The following is an 18,725-nucleotide window of genomic DNA, read 5'->3' as shown; positions in this document are numbered from 1 at the left end:
ATATATATATAGAAAGTGAATATGAAATATTACTAACAGAATAGAGACTGTTTATTTAGCAAAGCGAATACTCAATAATTTGAAGAAGAAAAAAGCTTTATTTACTTAAAGCAACCATGTATATTCTAGCACAATCCTACACTTTTCAAAGTACAACCCCATGGTGTACATAACTGGGTAGAAACTGGTAATTTTTCAAAGTGAATATTCACAGTTAGTAAATAAGGTGACATTTTTATTTTTAAAGCCCATCTCTGACCAAAACATGAACCTTCTACCACCCCTCCTTCCCACCCCCTTTAACTGACCACTGGCATGAAAAAAATAATCGAATGCCTTTTTTACTTAACTGAAGCTTGGTGAGATGACACTCCACTCCCAAGTTTTCTCTCCTCTTCTCTTTACACAAGGTCAAGTCTTTCTTCATGTGTCCATGACACTGCCTGCGTGATGTGGACACATTTCATTGGCTGTTTAGCAGCAGGGTCCTCTCAGGAACCAGAAGAGAAGTGACATCAGTAGGAGGGGACTGGCAGGCTTAGGCACAACTGTAGCACTGGATTACACCCAGAAACCATGCTAGGGAGTGACCTAGATGACAGAGTTAGGTGAGTATATTTTGCTTCAAGGTCATTTTTTGCCCAGAGAAAATGTTAATTTCTAAATCTAAGTCACAGATGGTAAATTTAGTGTTCTATGTAATTAGAATTAATCACTATGTAAATAATGCCGTTTTGCAGATTTTAAATGAATTTATCAAGGTTGAAGTGGACATGTACATTGTTGCAGTGGATGGTAAGTACATATGCTGCATCTACTGTGTTCACAATTGCTTCATGACTAAAACTACAAATGTAAAAAATATGTTTTTGTTACTGATTCTAGAACTGCTTCATCTAAACTAACCATGTAATAAATTGGGCCATTTAATAAAATCTGCACAATTCAGTAGGCCAAAATGACAACATTACCTAATAAATAATTACGCTAAAAAAATCTTATGTGACCTTATTCCCTAACCAGAGATCACATGTTCTCTGGCTACCAATAACTCGATGGAGTTTCTGTCATTAGAGCGTGTACAGAGTTTATTGATTTCTATCAGACAAGGTCAGCAAGGCACTAGTACTCTGCAGTACTGCTTAGCAGGAAGCAGTGCCTGCATATGTATTATGAAAATATGTTTGCCTCTCATGTACATTTAAAATCTAAATTTATCTTAAAACAAACATAAAGGCTATAATTCTCCTTCAAAGAGACACTGTCACATTGTCCATTCAGTGCAAAGCCCCTGCCCACTGATACTAACCTTTCCTTGTCGCTTCTTTATCGCAGGCATCATCAAGATATTAGACATGTAAATGTTGTTTCATTCCAAATAGACATTCGTACAAATAGTTAAATTCAGACATTCGGATGCATCTAAATTTCCGTATTCAAACACGTCCAAATGCAAACGAATCCAAATGCTTCTTTAACGAAAATTTGGATCTGTATGAATTTTGGTAAAAAGAAACTAAAACGGACATGTGACTGTTCTTTGGCCAATCAGATGTGTTTTGGCTGTTGGGGGTTGCATTACAGGCACAGTCATGCGACTTTGTGTTGTGGATCTTCCATCCGAAACAAAAGTTTGGATGGATACAAAACCCAAATAATGAACCAAATTGAATTTCGGATATGAAATCCGAAAAACAAAAGCAATAAAAATCTGAATCAATCCGAAACTAAACAATTTTTTTGCGGGGGTTACATGTCTCTAAGATACCCAGTCATTAACTGGTGTCAGACCTAGAGGAAGCAGTACAGGGCAGGTGTTACAAGCGATATTTCATTAAACACCCGGCCTTTCCTCTTTTACAAACATAATTTATACCTTTTTTTAATGTACTGTTTTTAACACAGTAATCAATCTCATAAGTCTAGCTGCTCAAATCAGAGGTCCAGCACAAGGCACAGTGTAGTAAACATGGTTCAGAGCAACATAGTTCTATATAGCAGCCTATTAAAGAGAATCTACCTTTACAATAAAATAAAGTGCAGGCACCTAGAGGTACCTGAACATTCTCAAAGAAGCCTCCTAAAACAACCAATCATGACTGAATCATGGCCCCTTTTTTTGGTAAAGTTTCAACACTTGCCACTGGGGATTGTCAGTAAGCCCCCATGTATCACTTTGATGATCACCTTTACTTGCAGGAAGCAGAAAGGGGTTGGCAAGCTTTGACATGATCAGGGTGTGATGAAGCTTTGTCAGAATGACCCAGGCCATGATGGAAGGGTTTGAAAGTTGCTGCAGGTATATGCAGGCCCTTTATACTTGCAGCAGTTTATTCTTTATTTTGATGGGGGATGTATTAGAGATTGTGCTTCACATACATCATTTGCTGACATAGAACACCTACCTTTTGGGCAGTAGCGCATGAGTCTTTGGGCCTTTTAGTAAAGGCGTTGTAATTCTGGTCTCGCAGTATGTGCAACAAATGGAGGAAGGAACTTATGACAGACTCATGTGCTTGTCAGTAAGGTGTATATGAAACTGTCATAGCTATGACAGAATTGTCACAAATATCTCTCCTGGTGGGTTTTCACAGGTAGAGAATCTATATGGAGTTGGTATAAGTTGGGAGAGCAATGGTATGTATCAAATATCAGTTACAGGTGAACTTAAGGACAAATTTGTTGCAGAATTGTTTCAAAGATGTCACACAATAATTACACTTGCAACACAATCAACATTGTACTCTAACATAGAAGAGATCTTATTTGCATCGACTTTCCTGATCATCGATATGGTAGTCATTTTTTAGAAATTTCTTGTAACAATAGCGTCATATAGTTAAATTGTTGCATATAAGGATTGCCTGAATTAGTTGACACACGTCAGTACAATGAAAATGTTTCAGGTTTTTATGAATTTGGGGCAAAGCTTCTGACTACGTAAACACCACCAGAAATGTGTCACAAATGCCTTACTGAATGAGCCCCCAATATTCCAAGGAATCACCCTCTCTGAATAAGCACTTCTGGGAAAGTGCCATTTTACTTTACCAGCCCGTAAATGAACTCCCTATATATGGATGATAGAAGATAAAACAAGCAGATCATAATAAAACACTGCCACCTAAATTAAATAAATGTTAACTGCTATGTGCATTGCAATGGAATAGTAACCAACTATTTATTTTTTATTTATCAGATTCTGTAATGGAGAAGTTAAAACGGAGCTCATTTTTTGATAATGACATTCAAACATCAATGTTTTTTCTCACTGTGCATGATGCCGTACTACATGTTCTCGAAAAGAAAGGCCTTCAGCTCGCATTAAAAAATGGAACCAGCAAGGTAACTCAAGTGCATGCTTTATTATCATATGACCCTTTAATCAAACATTTAAGCTTTTTTGATTTAGAAAAATGTAATAAGTTGGAAAATATAGTATATTACTACATTCCCACCATAACTAGCATGGCGTTGGATGGAACCTTTATGAAGTAGTCAATTACTGGTGCATGGATGCATACTGTAAACCACTTCCCTTCCCAATATAAACTGTTTTTAAATTCAAAGTCAATTACAACATTTCTTTACAATTTTTTAAGTTGTTTGAAGACGCTTAAATTAAACGATATGCCTCTCTACTGTTTTTATTTGATATATAATTTTCTTCAATCTTATGAGATATACAAAGGCATTTAAAGTAGAGTGTATGACTCCACTCTGTCTTTATTCCAAGTATTTGTAAATTCTCCAGCTTCAATGGGAGTCTGTTTTACTTCATGCCCTACCCTGGTGCTGTACACAGTTGGGAATACACTGGACGTAATATTCAGCATAATCTCCCAAAACCCATATCTGTTGGTTGCTGCATTGTATACTGCATGTGACTGTAAATCTAATTTTCCCATCTACAGACATGGGCTCTGTTGGCAGTACTTCTACCTTGTGGTCTTTCACTATGATTTTCCAATAAGCTCTTCTAATGTATGCCAGCAGCAGACATATTGCTTGTGCTGTCTGGCCAATTGCACACATTGGAACCAATGGCATTTCAAAGGAAATGTGGGCTTTTATCAGTAACATGATTGTGTGTCAAGACTATGATTAAAATAATTAAACAAAAAATCAAATGTATCTCAAATACAGCTGGCATAGAATTTATAATTCTGTCTTGATGCTAGCCTCCTGCAATCACCACGCAGCCTTGTAGCAGGAGATGCAGCACCTTCAACTTAAAAGCTCAACACAAAGGATGTGCACAGGCATAACCTAATAAGCCTGTTCTTTCATTGTCTAATGAGCAGGCTGGGTGTAAAGATGTGATTAAAGGTGCCCATACACTGTTTGATTCTTGTACGAGAATCAGGCGAAATCCCGCGATCGTACGAGATTTGAGCAGTGTGAACGAAGACGTGCGACCGTTTCTACTGTACGGTCGCACGTCTTTTGTCGAACCAACATGCTCGAAAACCCGCCGAGAATCGTACAATTGTCGGCGGGTTTCTAGCCTGCTCGTCCGATAGCTGCGGAACGGGCCGGTGTGCGCACACGCACACTGCCCGTTCTGCATTGCCGTCATCGGAAGCCCGCCCCTCAGCAGGGCGGGCTTTCGATGATCGCAAGTACGATCTGCCCGTCCAAGGTGGGCAGATCATACGAGCTTTCAATAAGCATACGACCATCGCAAGACAAAAGTCTTGCGATGGTCGTAAGGTGTATGGGCACCTTTAGAAAGCAGAGCTTCAATAGACATTTTTTTTTACTATAATCAACCATCAGGTGTATGATATTACCATGACAACAGGGGCATATAACAGACCCAGAGAATATGATATTTGTCTCAAGTTCTGCTTTAATTTTTCTGACTGTTATAGTGGTGGCTTATAGTGGTTGGCTCTTGAAGTGATGCTTCTGAATCTGAAATGTCAGTGAGGAAACATCAGTCATTTATGTCAGTGACTTTACATTGCAGCACCAAGATTGTATACCAGAACACTATTAATGTGGAAAAATGGCAAATGGATGGTCCACTTTATTGTCAGCCCCTGCACCCTCATTACAATAGCTTTAAACCGTAAAAAAAAAACAACAAAAAAACGTATCCCTGGTTTTCTGGGAGCTCAAAATCCTTTTAGAATTTACTCTGTCAATGGACTGATTCTAGCTTCCAACTCTGCCAGGAGATGCGGCAGTGTCACCAGCTTCTTTGGGAAGCATCAGAAGGCAGACATTCAGCGGCGTATTTAACTTTGCTGCTGCCCTAGGCAAGGCAGCGGCGCCTGGGGGGGGGATGTGCAGCTTTGTCCTAGGCAAGGCAGCAACGCCGCCCTCAGCGAATCTGCCACTCCAGGCAAACGCCTTGTTTGCCTCGCGGCAGATACGCCCCTGCAGACATTATGTCAGCAGACGTAAAGACAAACCTCCTTTTTTGTCTTTTCCACAGGCAATACTATGATATTGGATTGGTTACTTATATGATAACAAACCTTCAAAGTGAACCTGTAAGTGTAGAAACATAGGTGTTGCCATTATTGACTTGTTTTTTAAAGGTGTAAGATTTTTACTTAATCCAGGTTTCACAACCACATCACTCACTGGCCTGGATCAAGTGATCAAGGCAGGAGTGTAGACTTTTCAGACTAAGCTGGCTGCATGCTTGTTCCAATTAAGTGACTTCCTAGGTAGTGAAGCAAAACATATGGCAAATGCACTCATCAACTTATCACCAGCTTTAAAACAAGGTGCACATGGAAGGGCTTTATACAGTGCAACAGCAAAATGTTTCCCAGCACACTCACCAGCCAGCATGCAAAAAAAACGTGCCTACCACTAGGGTTAAAAACAGAGGTTTAGATACACGTCTTCTGCAGAATATGTGAAAGCAGCACAGCCGCGCCAAGGCACCTCTATATAGTGTGGTCCTAACTCTAATCTATGAGAGTCTCCATCTTGGAGCACATGTAGCAAAAGATAAAATTGGGTGCAGATTTGCCAGGAGGCAGCCCAACCTCCTTAAAGGCACAGGGACACACAAGGGACCCCGCACATCACAACGGCAGCTCTCAAAAGATAATCTGGCACCTGATTTGGTGCAGTGACACATTGGTGCCCTCAACTGCCGTTGTGATGTGCGGGGGTTAGGACCGCACTATATAGAGGTGCCCTTGCGAGGCGGTGCAGCTTTCACATATTCTGCAGAAGACATGCATCTAAAACCTCTGTTTATAACCTTAGTGGTAGACATGTTTTTTTGCATGCTGGCTGGTGAGTGTGCTGGGAAACCTTTTGCTGTTGTTCCTAGGTAGTAAAGCACCAAAATTTCGTAATGTTGTGTCTTTACATAATTACATAGTATTTGAGGTTGAATAAAAGCACAGGTCCATATAGTTCAATCTTTGAGAGTGTGTGTGTGTATGTGTGTATATACTAGTTTGTGTGTGTTCCAGCCATTAAAAGTACCTGTGCCCCTGTCTTTAACACAGGAAAACAATATTCCTACCTTTGCAAATGGAGTTACAAATGGAAACATCTACAGTGAAGTCTTTGATGTAAGTTAACATGGTATCCTTAAGAGTTTATTAAACATGGTGTGCAATAAACAAAATACCAAGGACAAATCACAACAAAATCACAATTTGTGATCATGATTATTTTAATGATTTCTCCTTTTTTCAGAAAAAACCCCAAATTAAATATAAACTTAAAAACTGTCAGAAACAAGAACTGCTTTGTTATGATTAGTTAAAGTAAACCAATGCCCAGATCATGCACACCAAAGTATTTACATATTCTGAACAATTGTTTTCTATATGCCCTGTTCACACCAACGCACGGCTGTGATGGGCAGTGTACTGCACTGTGCAAAAATGCACCTCAGGTCACTGTAGCACACCACATTGCTGTGCGGGGACCTAAATGGAGTGTACACATCGTACATTACCGATAAAGTTAAGAAAAAGGGGGAAAAAAATTTAAACAGTGACAGCTCTGGTAGTGTGCAATACAATGTACACTGTTGGAGCTGCCACAATGCACTATCCTGTCTGCTAAGCAAGATTCTATGAACCATTGGGGGATCAAACCTGCACAGTTTTACCCATAAATAATGGTGACCAATTTGTCCCTTTTCGAAGTTCAATATATGACTTTTTTTTATTCCCCACTAAGTCCAAAGTTCTGCAGGGATAGCAAGCTTTCAACATGTTCAGATTTATTTATACATTTACATAAACATATCAGTTAAGGATTGGGTCATTCTATGTGGGGCCTGCGAGGATAGAAATACATATGCTGCCATTCCTGGCATGCTTTAAAAATGCAGGTTCCAGGGTTGTCACTGATATGAAATAAGCATGCAGCCAGGGAAGTTTAAAAAGTCTGACAGGGTTATTCACAAAAGGGTGAAGAGTTTGGAGAAGGTAGGAGAAGTGGACACTCTAGGACAAAGTAGCTGAACTGTAAAGTGAGCTGAATTGGAGAATTTTTCCAAATCAGCTATGTTGTCCTAGATTGTTCACTTCTCCTGCCCTCTCCAAACTCTTCACCCTTTTGTGAATAACCTTGTAAATGTTTATTGCGAGTCAATGTCTTTCTAGGTAGTAAAGCTTAAAAAAAAAAGTATGGCAGTCCTGGGGCCCTCACCTTTCAAATTAAGTCATCAGTGCCATATTTCTGTCCGCAGAGGTTCACTTTAAATACAAGGCTCCAATAAACTACAGTTCAATATTCTTTAATGAATGTATGTAGATTTTGGTATTTTTAATGCCATACTCTTATTCATAGCTCTGTATCTGTGTTTGCTTTTCAGGTGCCAAATGAAACTAAATTCTAAGGTGAATCCTGTACAGTAATTTTCATTGAACGACTGACCCAAAACCTGACATTCTACACAGGAAGAGGACATTACGGGAATTAATACTTTACCATGACTGGAAGGCTGTTAGGGAAATAACCAATGTGAACAATATGCTTTGCTTGTAAATGCAGCTCATTTTACAACATTTTAAAATTATGAAATTTTTTAATAAATATAGATTTTTCAAAAAGAAGAAACATTTGCTATTAAATGAGACAGATCTGAGCAATATATTGAACTGGTTCTTATTTAACCACTTATTGTATATGTATTTATTTTTATTGATGTTGTACAAATAAAATTTAATGCACTGCTTAGAGAACAAATAATTGACAATATTAAAGACCTTTCCTGAAATTGTGTGTAAATGTCAAACCTTGACTGTTGCTTCAGGCTTCCACATATATATTGAGTCTGATTTACCAAAGTTGGCAATTTTAATAAATAATAATACATTGTGTGAATCTTCACTTCAATTATCCAACAATCATAAAAAGCAAATTTCTGTTTACTTATTTCACCTGCACACAACTGGATAATTGAAGTTAATATTCACAAAATTGATTTTGATTGATTTACTAAAGGATTTGGCAATCTTCACACAATACGTTCTGTGAACATTCAATGTGCATATTTAGCATTAATGGATCACATAATTTATTGGGTGGAGATTTACAGTTAATTAACTAAATGAGCCCTGTTAGCTAACGAGGCCAAGCTGTGTTAATTAGGGTCAAGTTATTTTAAGATTAATTTACACTAATTGTGAATGTGCGTTTAAGGATTCCTGCAGCAGAAACCTACTAATCGTGCTGCCAAAAACCCAAATCTGAGGTGTACAAGCGGTTGTTTTAGGATTCATTCACACCGGGTGTGAATGTACCTTTAGGGATTCCTGCAGCAGAAACCTATGATTCCTGTGGCCAGAAACCCCATGTACAAGGGCCAATGTCACCCGTTCAAGATAATGATCGGGTGACAGCAGTCACATCTAAAAGTGGCAGCCCACAGGCACTCCGCATGTAATCGTATGTATTCCACAATCGTAGGAAGAGATCATTAACAATTGTTGCATCTAGGGATAGTGATCTCTTCCTAACTGCATGTAATTTTATCACGTACTGTACAATTACATGCGGAGTGTCAGCAGACTGTCTCAAATGTGGCCACTGTCACCCGGAATTGAATATTTGCGATACCTAAAACGCACATTCACAACTATTGTGAATTTAGCCTTACTCTCTTGATGCTAAAAGAATTAACCAATTGCTGGCAGTCACCTGAATAGGCTAGATGAGATTTTAAATCGTCATGCATTTCTCAGTGTTAAAATAACGTACTTATCCAGCAGCCTCTACTCTATCACAGCAGTTAGTTAAAGGGTCAAAACTAAAAATAAATATGTATTTCTATATTGAAGTTCAATCCCACTCCTAATAACCATATCATTGTAGATGTTTGCTTACCTTTTGAGGGCGCCCATGAGATGTACTTCCACAGTGCATTGACATAATCTCACTTAGCCCTGTAAAATTGCACTTCTTTGTGTCACAATTCACAGAGCCTTCCTTCTGAACTACAACTCAATGTCTGAACAATGCAACATTATTATTGCTTGTTGGAAGCAATGCATTATTGGCTCTGTAGCCTCGAGAAATTGAGATTGCATCACATCAAGCAGGATGTAAAGAGATGCAAAGCACACTGCGAATCCAGGAAGTTGCTGGAAGTGATGAGCAGATGGAAGGCAACACAACTATAATATGTATTACTATTACAATGCTGATGTTAGTGCGCATATATCCTTGTCCTGACAACCATCATCATATCTAAGGAGAGGAATTTCTAAAAATACAACCCCAATTCCAAAAAGGTTGGGACACTGTGTAAAATCTACATATAAACACAATGCAATGATTTGCAAATCTCCTGAACCCAATACAAAATAGAAAACATAAGAAATGTTTAAACTGAGAAAATATACAATTTTAAAAAAAAATGATGGCAGCAACACATCTCAAAAAAGTTTGGACAGGGCAATAAACAGTTGGCAAAGTAAGTAATACTAACAAAGAAGAGCTGGAAGAACATTTTGCAACAAATTAGGTTAATTGGCAACAGATCAGTAACGTGATTGGGTATAGAAAGAGCATCTTAGAGAGTCAGAGTGTCCCAGAAGTAAAGATTAGCAGAGGTTCACAATTTGTGAAATACTGCATCTAAAAAATGTTTTGAACAATATCAAAATAATGTTCCTCAACATAAAAATGCAAAGACTTGAAATATATCATCATCTACAGGTGTGAATGTGCATTTAAGGATTCCTGCAGCAGAAACCTACGATTCCTGCGGCCAAAAACACAAATCTGACGTGTACAAGTGGTTGTTTTAGGATATATTATCATCTACAGTACATATTATCATCAAAATACTCAGAGAAACTGGAGAAATGTCTGTGCGCAAGAGACGCCCATGATCTTCGGGCCCTCAGATGGCACTGCATTAAGAACAGGCATAATTCTGTGATGGACATCACTGCGAGGGGTCAGGAGTACTTCCAAAAATCACTGTCTGTGAACACAGTTCACCGTGCCATCACAAAATGCAAAATAAATCTATCATGCAAAGAAGAAGCCATATCTGAACATGATCTGGAAATGCTGCCATCTTCTCTGAGCCATAGCTCATTTAAAATGGTCTGTTGCAAAGTGAAAAACTGTTTTGTGGTCAGACGAATCTAAATTTGACATTCTTTTTGGCAGCCATGGAAGCCGCATCCTCCGGACTAAAGATGGGAGGGACCTTCTGGCTTCTTATCGGTGGTTAGTTCAAAAGACTGCATCTTTGATGGTATGGGGGTGCATTAGTGCATCTGGAATGGACATCTTGCACATCTGGAGTGGCACCATCAATTGTGAAAAAAATATTCAGGTGTTAGGGCTTGTTCACGCGATGCCCGGATTCTGTCCGTACCAGAACCGTGCGCTCCTGCACCCAAAATGCATCCCAATGTCTCCCTATGTGTTTTATGGGCTACAGTTCTCACCGGCGCAGTCCGTTCCGGTCCAGACAGAAAAAAATACTGCATGTCACATTTTCACCGGAAACGGACCGGAAATGCACGGACGCGTCGAAAACGCACCGCACTGCAGCTAACATACTGACAGTCCCACTTTTAACTGGAACGCGGTAAAAACGCGTCAAAAACGCACTCCACACATAGCACAGCGTCTGCAGATCTGCTCCAGATCTGGACCAGAAAATGGTGTGAACAAGCCCTTAGAGCAGCATACGGTCCCATCCAGACAATGTCTTTTTCAGTTAAGGCCTTGCATATTTCAGCAGGACAGGGCAAAACCACATACTGCATCTATGACAACAGCATGGCTTCGTAGTGGAAGAGTCCAGGTGCTTAACTGGCCTGCCTGCAGTCTAGTCCTTTCACCAATTGAAAATATTTGGCACATCTTGAAAGGAAAAATATGACAAAGAAGACCCAGAACTGTTGACCCAGAAGCTCAGTCTCCAACACATTCAAGTTAGGTAAAAATATTTTTTTTCGACTATTGGTTAGCTGTTTACTACTTTGTAAAAATTCATCATCTAAAAATAAACCATGACCACTAATTTAACAATGAGAATTGACAGTATAGTGCCAGTAAAAATTGTAGGGGGACAGTGGTGGCAATGTTGGTATTGGCAGTCGCATTTGTGCCTGAGGTAAAAAGAAGAGCCATACAAGGAATTTGTTTAGATGACTCTAAAAAAAGTAATCCGGAGACAAGCAGCCTAATTGCTAAAAAAAAATCTCCCCAACCTCCTGAAAACATAAAAAGTATTACAAATAAAAAATGATTTTCTAATATATCAATGGTAGATTGCTTCCCCTATCACTCCTTTTGGCTTATTGCTGTTTAGTCTGGGTGTGAAATCTAATAAGGCAGTTATTGTCTTAGTGGCTTTATCATTTTTATATAGCTTTATTTTTCTTTATCTATTATTCTTTCTTGCAGTGCAAATCATGCAGAAGTAAATGTCAGAGGAAAGAACTGTTTTTGCTGCCCATTGCAGTCAGAATCTTTGATTTTTCCATGCTGAACCTACTAATTCCAGGAGAGGGAGCTATGCAACAACTTTGAACAAGTCCTTTAATACAGATAAATGTAATTTTCATTGTCTGCTTGCTCCAAAGTCCAGGTTCATGCTTCAGTATGATAGTACTGTCCCCAGGTAAAATTGGTGGATCTAGGTGGATCCTTTATGTTGCCAGCAGATGGCAGAAGGTTATTACTGAGACACAAGCTCTGGAAGCTCCTTGCCTACACTACTAGAGCACATAATAGTGGATTTGGCTGTTGGACAAAGCCTGTGAGATTGCAAAAATTATAGTTATTGGTACTGTGGCCTAACATGTGCAATTGAACATTTTACCTTAATATCCATAAAAATAATAAATGCACAATAATTTTAACTAATTTTCTTGCTCAAAAACAAAGGTTAAAGGAGAACTATAGGGATAAGTGTTTTTCCCCATAGTTCTCTTAAGGGTCACTCGAGGACACAAACTAGCGTCCTTCCATGACCCAAAGCTTAGTATACCGCGAGCTACAGCTCACAGTATACTGGGACCGCCGCAGCCGGGACGGATGCTGACATTACTGTCTGGATCCACCCAGCTGTGTGATTGACAGCTGGCTCTGCCTATCTAGAGGCAGAGCCAGCTGTACCTGCCCCCTCCCCCGGCCGTTCCGCCAGTCAGCGCTGGAGGATTGGACAGGGGAGGGGGAATCCCTGCAGGGAGCCGTGAGTGACAGTCACAGCTCTCTGCAGGGACAGGGTCGAGAAGTGAGCGAACGACGGTATGTGTTCGCTCACTTCCCGATCTATTGAGCCAACGTGTGACATTTTCATTGTCACACGTCGGCTCGAACTATGAGGCTGGGTGATTTTCACTCACCTCATAGTTCTCCTTTAACGTGAGCCTATGACAGGACTATGCAAATAAATCATTTACATTTTGTGAACAAGCAGTAAAAGCACACTTTATGATTGGAGGAGGAAAGACAATTTTACATCCCTCCCTCCTCTCCTTCCCCAATCACAGAACGCCTGGTATTCTTTTTGAATACAAGGCATTTTGTGAAAGGGCAGGTAGTGAGGAGGGGGGGGATGTGACTGTAGCACTTCACTACTTAAGTTGCATCAAGTGCCCAGAAGCTGGACTGTTATGTGTAGGAGCCGGCATGCTGCAAGTTAAGAATTTTATGCTTTGTAGCAGCCCTCAATACATGACACACAGCTTTTTAATGATAACTTACACACCCACAGTGTGTATATTATCATGTTTTTCCAGATTTTGCCTTTAGTAGCTCAATGACTGGTTTTATTTTTATGCCTGTAATTACTCTTTAATTCCTAACCAGAACCGACTACTTATAAACCAATTAGATTTCAATTTTTACTACGGTAGTTACATGTACCTTTATTAATGAAAGAGGGACTTTGACTAGTTGCTATAGAAATGACTGAAACTTAAACACCGGCATACTGGCTCTCCTTTATCATTTCTTATGGGGATTCATTAGCTAAATAAATTCCTCTTTCTACTGTGTAACCTGATTTGATTATTGAATATTTATAGAACTGAAAATCAGCATGAAACATTAAATATGCAATGTACAACTACCTGAGAAGTGAACTTTTATTACTGTGTATTAGTAGTTAATGACATCTGATCCTTTCTAGACGTAATGTACCCTCCTTTCCATCCAGTCATCTGCTACGTAGAAATGAACCACAATCATGATACCACACATCAGGAAATATTTGGAAGTGATGACTGAGAACATAAGAAGTCACTACATGGTGGCCAGGCCCATCTACTCAGAAAATGCTTTCTCTGCAAAGCATAAAAAAGTCTTCAGGTATCATAAAACTCTTCTGGATCATTTCAAGGAGTGCTTTCGGTAAGTGTATATTTCTTATGTTTCAAAGAGGCAATATATTTTTCAAAATAGTGACTGATCACAGAGGAAACTATTAAAAGACCTCTGTCCTGAGAGAACTATGCAAACTGTCATTGCTGACCTCCTTATGATGATGTAAATTGTGTAGCTGTTATGTTGATCCTCTTCTATCAGTAATTTTCCATTTATTAGCCTGGAACATGTACACTGTCTTCACTTGTAGTGTTCTTGCTTTGGATCAATTACTTAGTATTTTTAGTAGAGTCAGCATGGGTGCTTTTGTCATTGCAGGTGTTCTTGTAAAAGAATGACAGACTAAGGGGTCTATTCACAAAGCTGCCGAGGGCAGCCGAGTGAATGACCGATCAGAAGTGAAGTGAGCCGAACACCGTTCGGCTATTCACTTCAGGCTGGTACGGCTGATTTCAGCCGTATATCGGCTGAAATCAGCCGTACATCGGCTTGCTTCGTGTGGCTTCGGATCAGCCGAACATGCTCAGCATGTTCGGCTGACCCGAAGTGCAGAAGGAGTTCGACTCAGCCGATCCAACATCTGGATCGGCTGTCCAGCCGTAAGATCACGGCTGGCTCCACCCAGCTGTCAGAAGCAGGCTGTCGGCCGGCCAATGGCCGGCCACTCGGCCAGCTTCGTCTTTCAGCACGGCTCAACGCTCGACTGAGCCGCTCGGCCGTGATCGGGTGTGTTCGCCGGAATACTCGGCTGGGATCGGTTAGGTTCGCCGGGTTGCTCGTCTAAGATCGGGTGTGTTCGCCGGAATGTTCGGCTGATGTCTCGGTCGTTGGGTTCGGCTAATGGTTCGGCTGCTTTCGCGGGCTGTACGGGCTTTTGTGAATAGCCCGTACAGCACCCCCTCGGTTCTCCTGAACCGAAGGGGTCCTGGTGCCGAAGCTAGCCGAAGGATCCTTCGGCAGCTTTGTGAATAGACCCCTAAGTCTTCTGCCTAGCCTATGGGCAGTCTACCTTTTACATGATAGTGTCACATTAGGATAGGCAGATTCCACCTTACTGGAGACTGAAGTAAGAACTTACTGTACCATAAAGTTTTCTATGTTTGAATGATACTTGTTATTGCCAATCACAGTGTTACTATTGTCATGCTGTATGTTCCTGGTCACGATTCTGTATTTATATTTGTCAATAACTGTGGTATAAGTATAATTCCTATTTAAATGTCAGTGTTACCTGACATTAAAGTCAGTCTACTATCCCATGTCAGCTAACATGGGATAGTAGAAGTAATTCCCTCACCTAAGAAGCAATTGTTTTTTATCCAACCCAGATTTTGTGTACTGTGAGGACTCTGATAAGCTGAGTTATGTTACATTAACATATGTGATGCTATGCCTATTGGGAATGTGCATTTGACGGGGTTTGCTCCTTTCTGGTCTAGCTCTTATTGTAGATGTTACGGCTGCAATTATTAATTTGAATTATTTTCCTTCAGGAAGACATTACACCTATAGTATGTCAAAATATAAAACATGTTGTATAATCCCCAACAGGCTATGTACATTCAAATATTTCCATATTAATAACAAGTATACAAGCTAAAAACAAGCCATAACTGACATATGTAGGTGCAGGCACTGTGGAGATGTGACAGGAAATCCACAATTGTAGAGTCATGGGAGCAGGCAGTGAGGAGAAATCTTGCATCGATGACACTTGTTTTGGTGACAACTTTCTAGGAGGGGAATTCCTTGACTTTAAAGAGCTTTCCTCTTACCCAGGGTTCACATTCTATGTATTTTCTTAAAACCAATGCTGCAAAAATTGTAGTGAGTACACTTTTATTAATACATTTTATTTATTTTCATGCAGATGCCCCACAGGTAAAGTCAAGAGAACTGCATTTAAATTGATACCAGTTGCTTCTTGGCTGCCCATGTACAATCTGAAGGAATGGCTCCTTGGTGATATGATCTCTGGCATCAGCACAGGAATGGTGTCTGTTTTGCAAGGTAACATTATGCATATATCTGCAAATTTATTTATATTTTCCCATTATTTTAATATTGTCTTCAGAATATGCATATTGCATCAGATGTGAACTTGATTCAGCATAAATCAGTAAGCTAAAAAGGCCATTGTTACCCCAATTACCCCAATATCCACTATCTATATTATGTTTTTTGGGTTAAAGCTAGGATTAGTTAGTGATGGGGAGGGGGTGGTTAAGATCTCAGACATTATTTTAGGGCATGGTTAAGTGTTACATGTTAATCATGTAGGGGAGGGTTAAAGTGTATGTATTGACAAAATGTATTTTAAGTTTTGTATAGAGTAAGGAAGGGTCAAAGCCCCTGTCAGTTTATTTTTTGCTGTCTGTGTCCTGCTGGGGAGGTTTAAACTTTATTTCCTGTTCTGGAGATGCAACAGAAATTGAGAGTAAATCTCTGCAAAGTGAGAGGAATTCCTCTCCTAGATAACTGTCACCAGAACAAGTGTCCCCATTGGATTGTGTATTCTGCCTGATTGTATTAGCACAGGTGTGTGCGTGTGTGTGTGTGTGTGTGTAAAGAAATAACACAAAATGGGGTATGTTGATTCCTGTTTTCTAGGCTTGGCATTTGCTCTTCTGGTAAATGTGTCTCCAGCTTATGGACTCTATTCCGCTTTTTATCCCATGATAATATATTTTTTTCTTGGAACATCTAAACATATCTCCATTGGTAAGTAAAATTGTTCTTTTACAATTATCATCCTTTATTAATAAAATTACAACATATGACACAGTGCTGAACATGATACAATAAAAGATTGCAACCCCTAAACAAAACTGGTACAAGCACATGACACAAGAAGAGAGTAGAGTTCTGCTCAAACAAGAGAACTATGGGGTAAACTTTTTATACCATAGTTCTCTTTAGGATCACAGGAGGACATTTCACAACCTCCTCCAATCACCCAAAGCTCAGTATATAGCGGGTTATTGCTCGGTATATACTTAGAGTGCCGCAGCCGGGACTGATCCCGACAATACTGTCGAGATCCACCCAGCTAGCTGATTGACAATGGGCTCTACCTATCTAGAGGCAGAGCCAGCTGTGCCCGACCCCTCCCCCATCCATTCCCCCAGTCAGTGCTGGAGGATAGGAGATGGGAGGGGGGATCCCTGCGGGGAACGGTGACTGACAGTCACCACTCTCTGCAGGGAGTTGATCGGAAAGTGAGTGAGCGACGGTATGCTCTACCACCTGTCTGCCACACGTCTGCTCTAACTATGAGGATGAGTGAAAATCACTGACCTCATAGTTCTCCTTTAAGGGAACACTTTTAGCTAATATTATATTTGGCTTAGGTTTGTGTGTGCGAATAGAAATCCAACACAGGCAAAAAAAGTTGTTTGGGAGAGCCTGTACCCTAAACGCAGTATGAAAAGCCATTCTGTGTACTGATACATTATATATCACAACATACATTAGGTTGATTATTCAATATGTTATGTCCACAATATCCATACAAAACATGATACAGTATACTGAACTTCCTTCTGAATGTAACTGTAAGAAATGGCACAAACTACTGTTAAAATTATATGCAACTACAGGTATGTAATTGTTTTAAATCTCTTTTAGGTCCATTCCCTGTTTTAAGCTTAATGGTGGGGTCAGCTGTGATGAGGTTAGTCCCAGACCCTGTCGATGAGGATGGAACAGTGAATTATAACATATTAAATGGCACGGATGAATTAACAATTGCTGAGCAAAGAGTTCTTGTTGCTGCATCTGTTACAGTACTTGTTGGTATATTCCAGGTCAGCATTTTACCCATGTAGCACAAAATATATTATGACATTGGACTGGTAATTGTTATCAAGTGTATAAGAACTTTTAGGCATGTGACATATTTTTACATGAATTGTGAACGGCACCTAAGAATATGGGGCATATTTAGATTGCTTAAATTTACTATGTAAGTAGTACTCCTAAGAATGAGATCCTAATAGGTTGGACTTGATGAACTAATGTCTTTATTCAACCTCAAATACTATGTAACTATGTAAAAACAAACATATATGTTGCTGCCAAGAACTTGCTGTTGAGGACTGGGAGATGGAGAATGTCAGAGCCTAATAAACTGTATGGTGTGGATCCTCTTTGTCACCAGTGGTAGGCATAGGGACCAGGTAATCTGATTTTGATACTCCCACGTATCACATACTGGCCCGTTCGGCATTTGTCTCTCGAGCATGCCACAAACCAGCCGAAAATCGTAAGATTTTCGTCTGGTTTTCGAACATGCTCCTTAGACAAAAGACGTGCGACCGTACAGTAAAAACGGCCGCACACCTGCCATACACTTTGCGATTATCGTACGATCGCGGGATTTCCCACGATTATCGTGCGTTAATCGCAAAGTGTATGGGCACCTTAGGTTTGATTTGTGAATTATCTGCCGAACCCATGGTAAAGTCCAAAATTGTGAACTTAAAGGGGTTCTAAACCCTCCGTTTTTTTGCCTATATCTACTGCTAGGAAGCAGTAGATATAGGCAAAACGTTTTTTTTTAATGCCTTATAAGAGGTTTACACTTACCTCGTTATCGCTGCGCGCTCCCGCGCCGAGAATCAGGAACTGCTCAGGAACTGCTCAGGAACAAAGGATCTTGGGGCGGGCGCATGCCCAGTTCGGATTCTCGGCCGGGAGACGAGCAGAGACGCAAGGTAAGTCTACAGACGCGTGCACCCGCATGCAGACACCGCTGGATCGGAGGGACAGAGCAGTCAGTGCTGGATCGGAGAGCCGCCGCACCGCTGGAGGGACAGATGAAAACATCAGGAAAGAAGAAGAAGATCGGAATAAGATACATCATTTAAGGTAAGTGCTAACATTTACATGGGGGGAGGGAATTTTTTTTTGACTTTAATGTCACTTTAAGC

At 40.1% G+C, this 18,725-nt stretch overlaps 1 protein-coding gene across 1 annotated transcript in view; it reads left to right on the top strand.

The window, feature by feature from the left end:
• The window catches only part of LOC108787500, a 176,851-nt gene that overhangs the window by 38,402 nt on the left and 119,724 nt on the right, over positions 1-18,725 (top strand). The window contains exons 17-23 of the mRNA XM_018557073.1: positions 741-795; positions 3,200-3,345; positions 6,483-6,548; positions 12,048-12,085; positions 15,665-15,804; positions 16,405-16,515; positions 17,422-17,600. Coding sequence (XP_018412575.1) covers positions 741-795; positions 3,200-3,345; positions 6,483-6,548; positions 12,048-12,085; positions 15,665-15,804; positions 16,405-16,515; positions 17,422-17,600 — 735 coding nt within the window. The remainder of the gene's footprint in view (positions 1-740; positions 796-3,199; positions 3,346-6,482; positions 6,549-12,047; positions 12,086-15,664; positions 15,805-16,404; positions 16,516-17,421; positions 17,601-18,725) is intronic.

Source organism: Nanorana parkeri, unplaced genomic scaffold, assembly GCF_000935625.1.
Source record: "Nanorana parkeri isolate BGI_ZX_2015 unplaced genomic scaffold, ASM93562v1 scaffold265, whole genome shotgun sequence".
Taxonomy (NCBI): domain Eukaryota; kingdom Metazoa; phylum Chordata; class Amphibia; order Anura; family Dicroglossidae; genus Nanorana; species Nanorana parkeri.
Note: the sequence above shows the minus strand (reverse complement) of the source record. Positions and strands in the feature narration are given on the sequence as shown.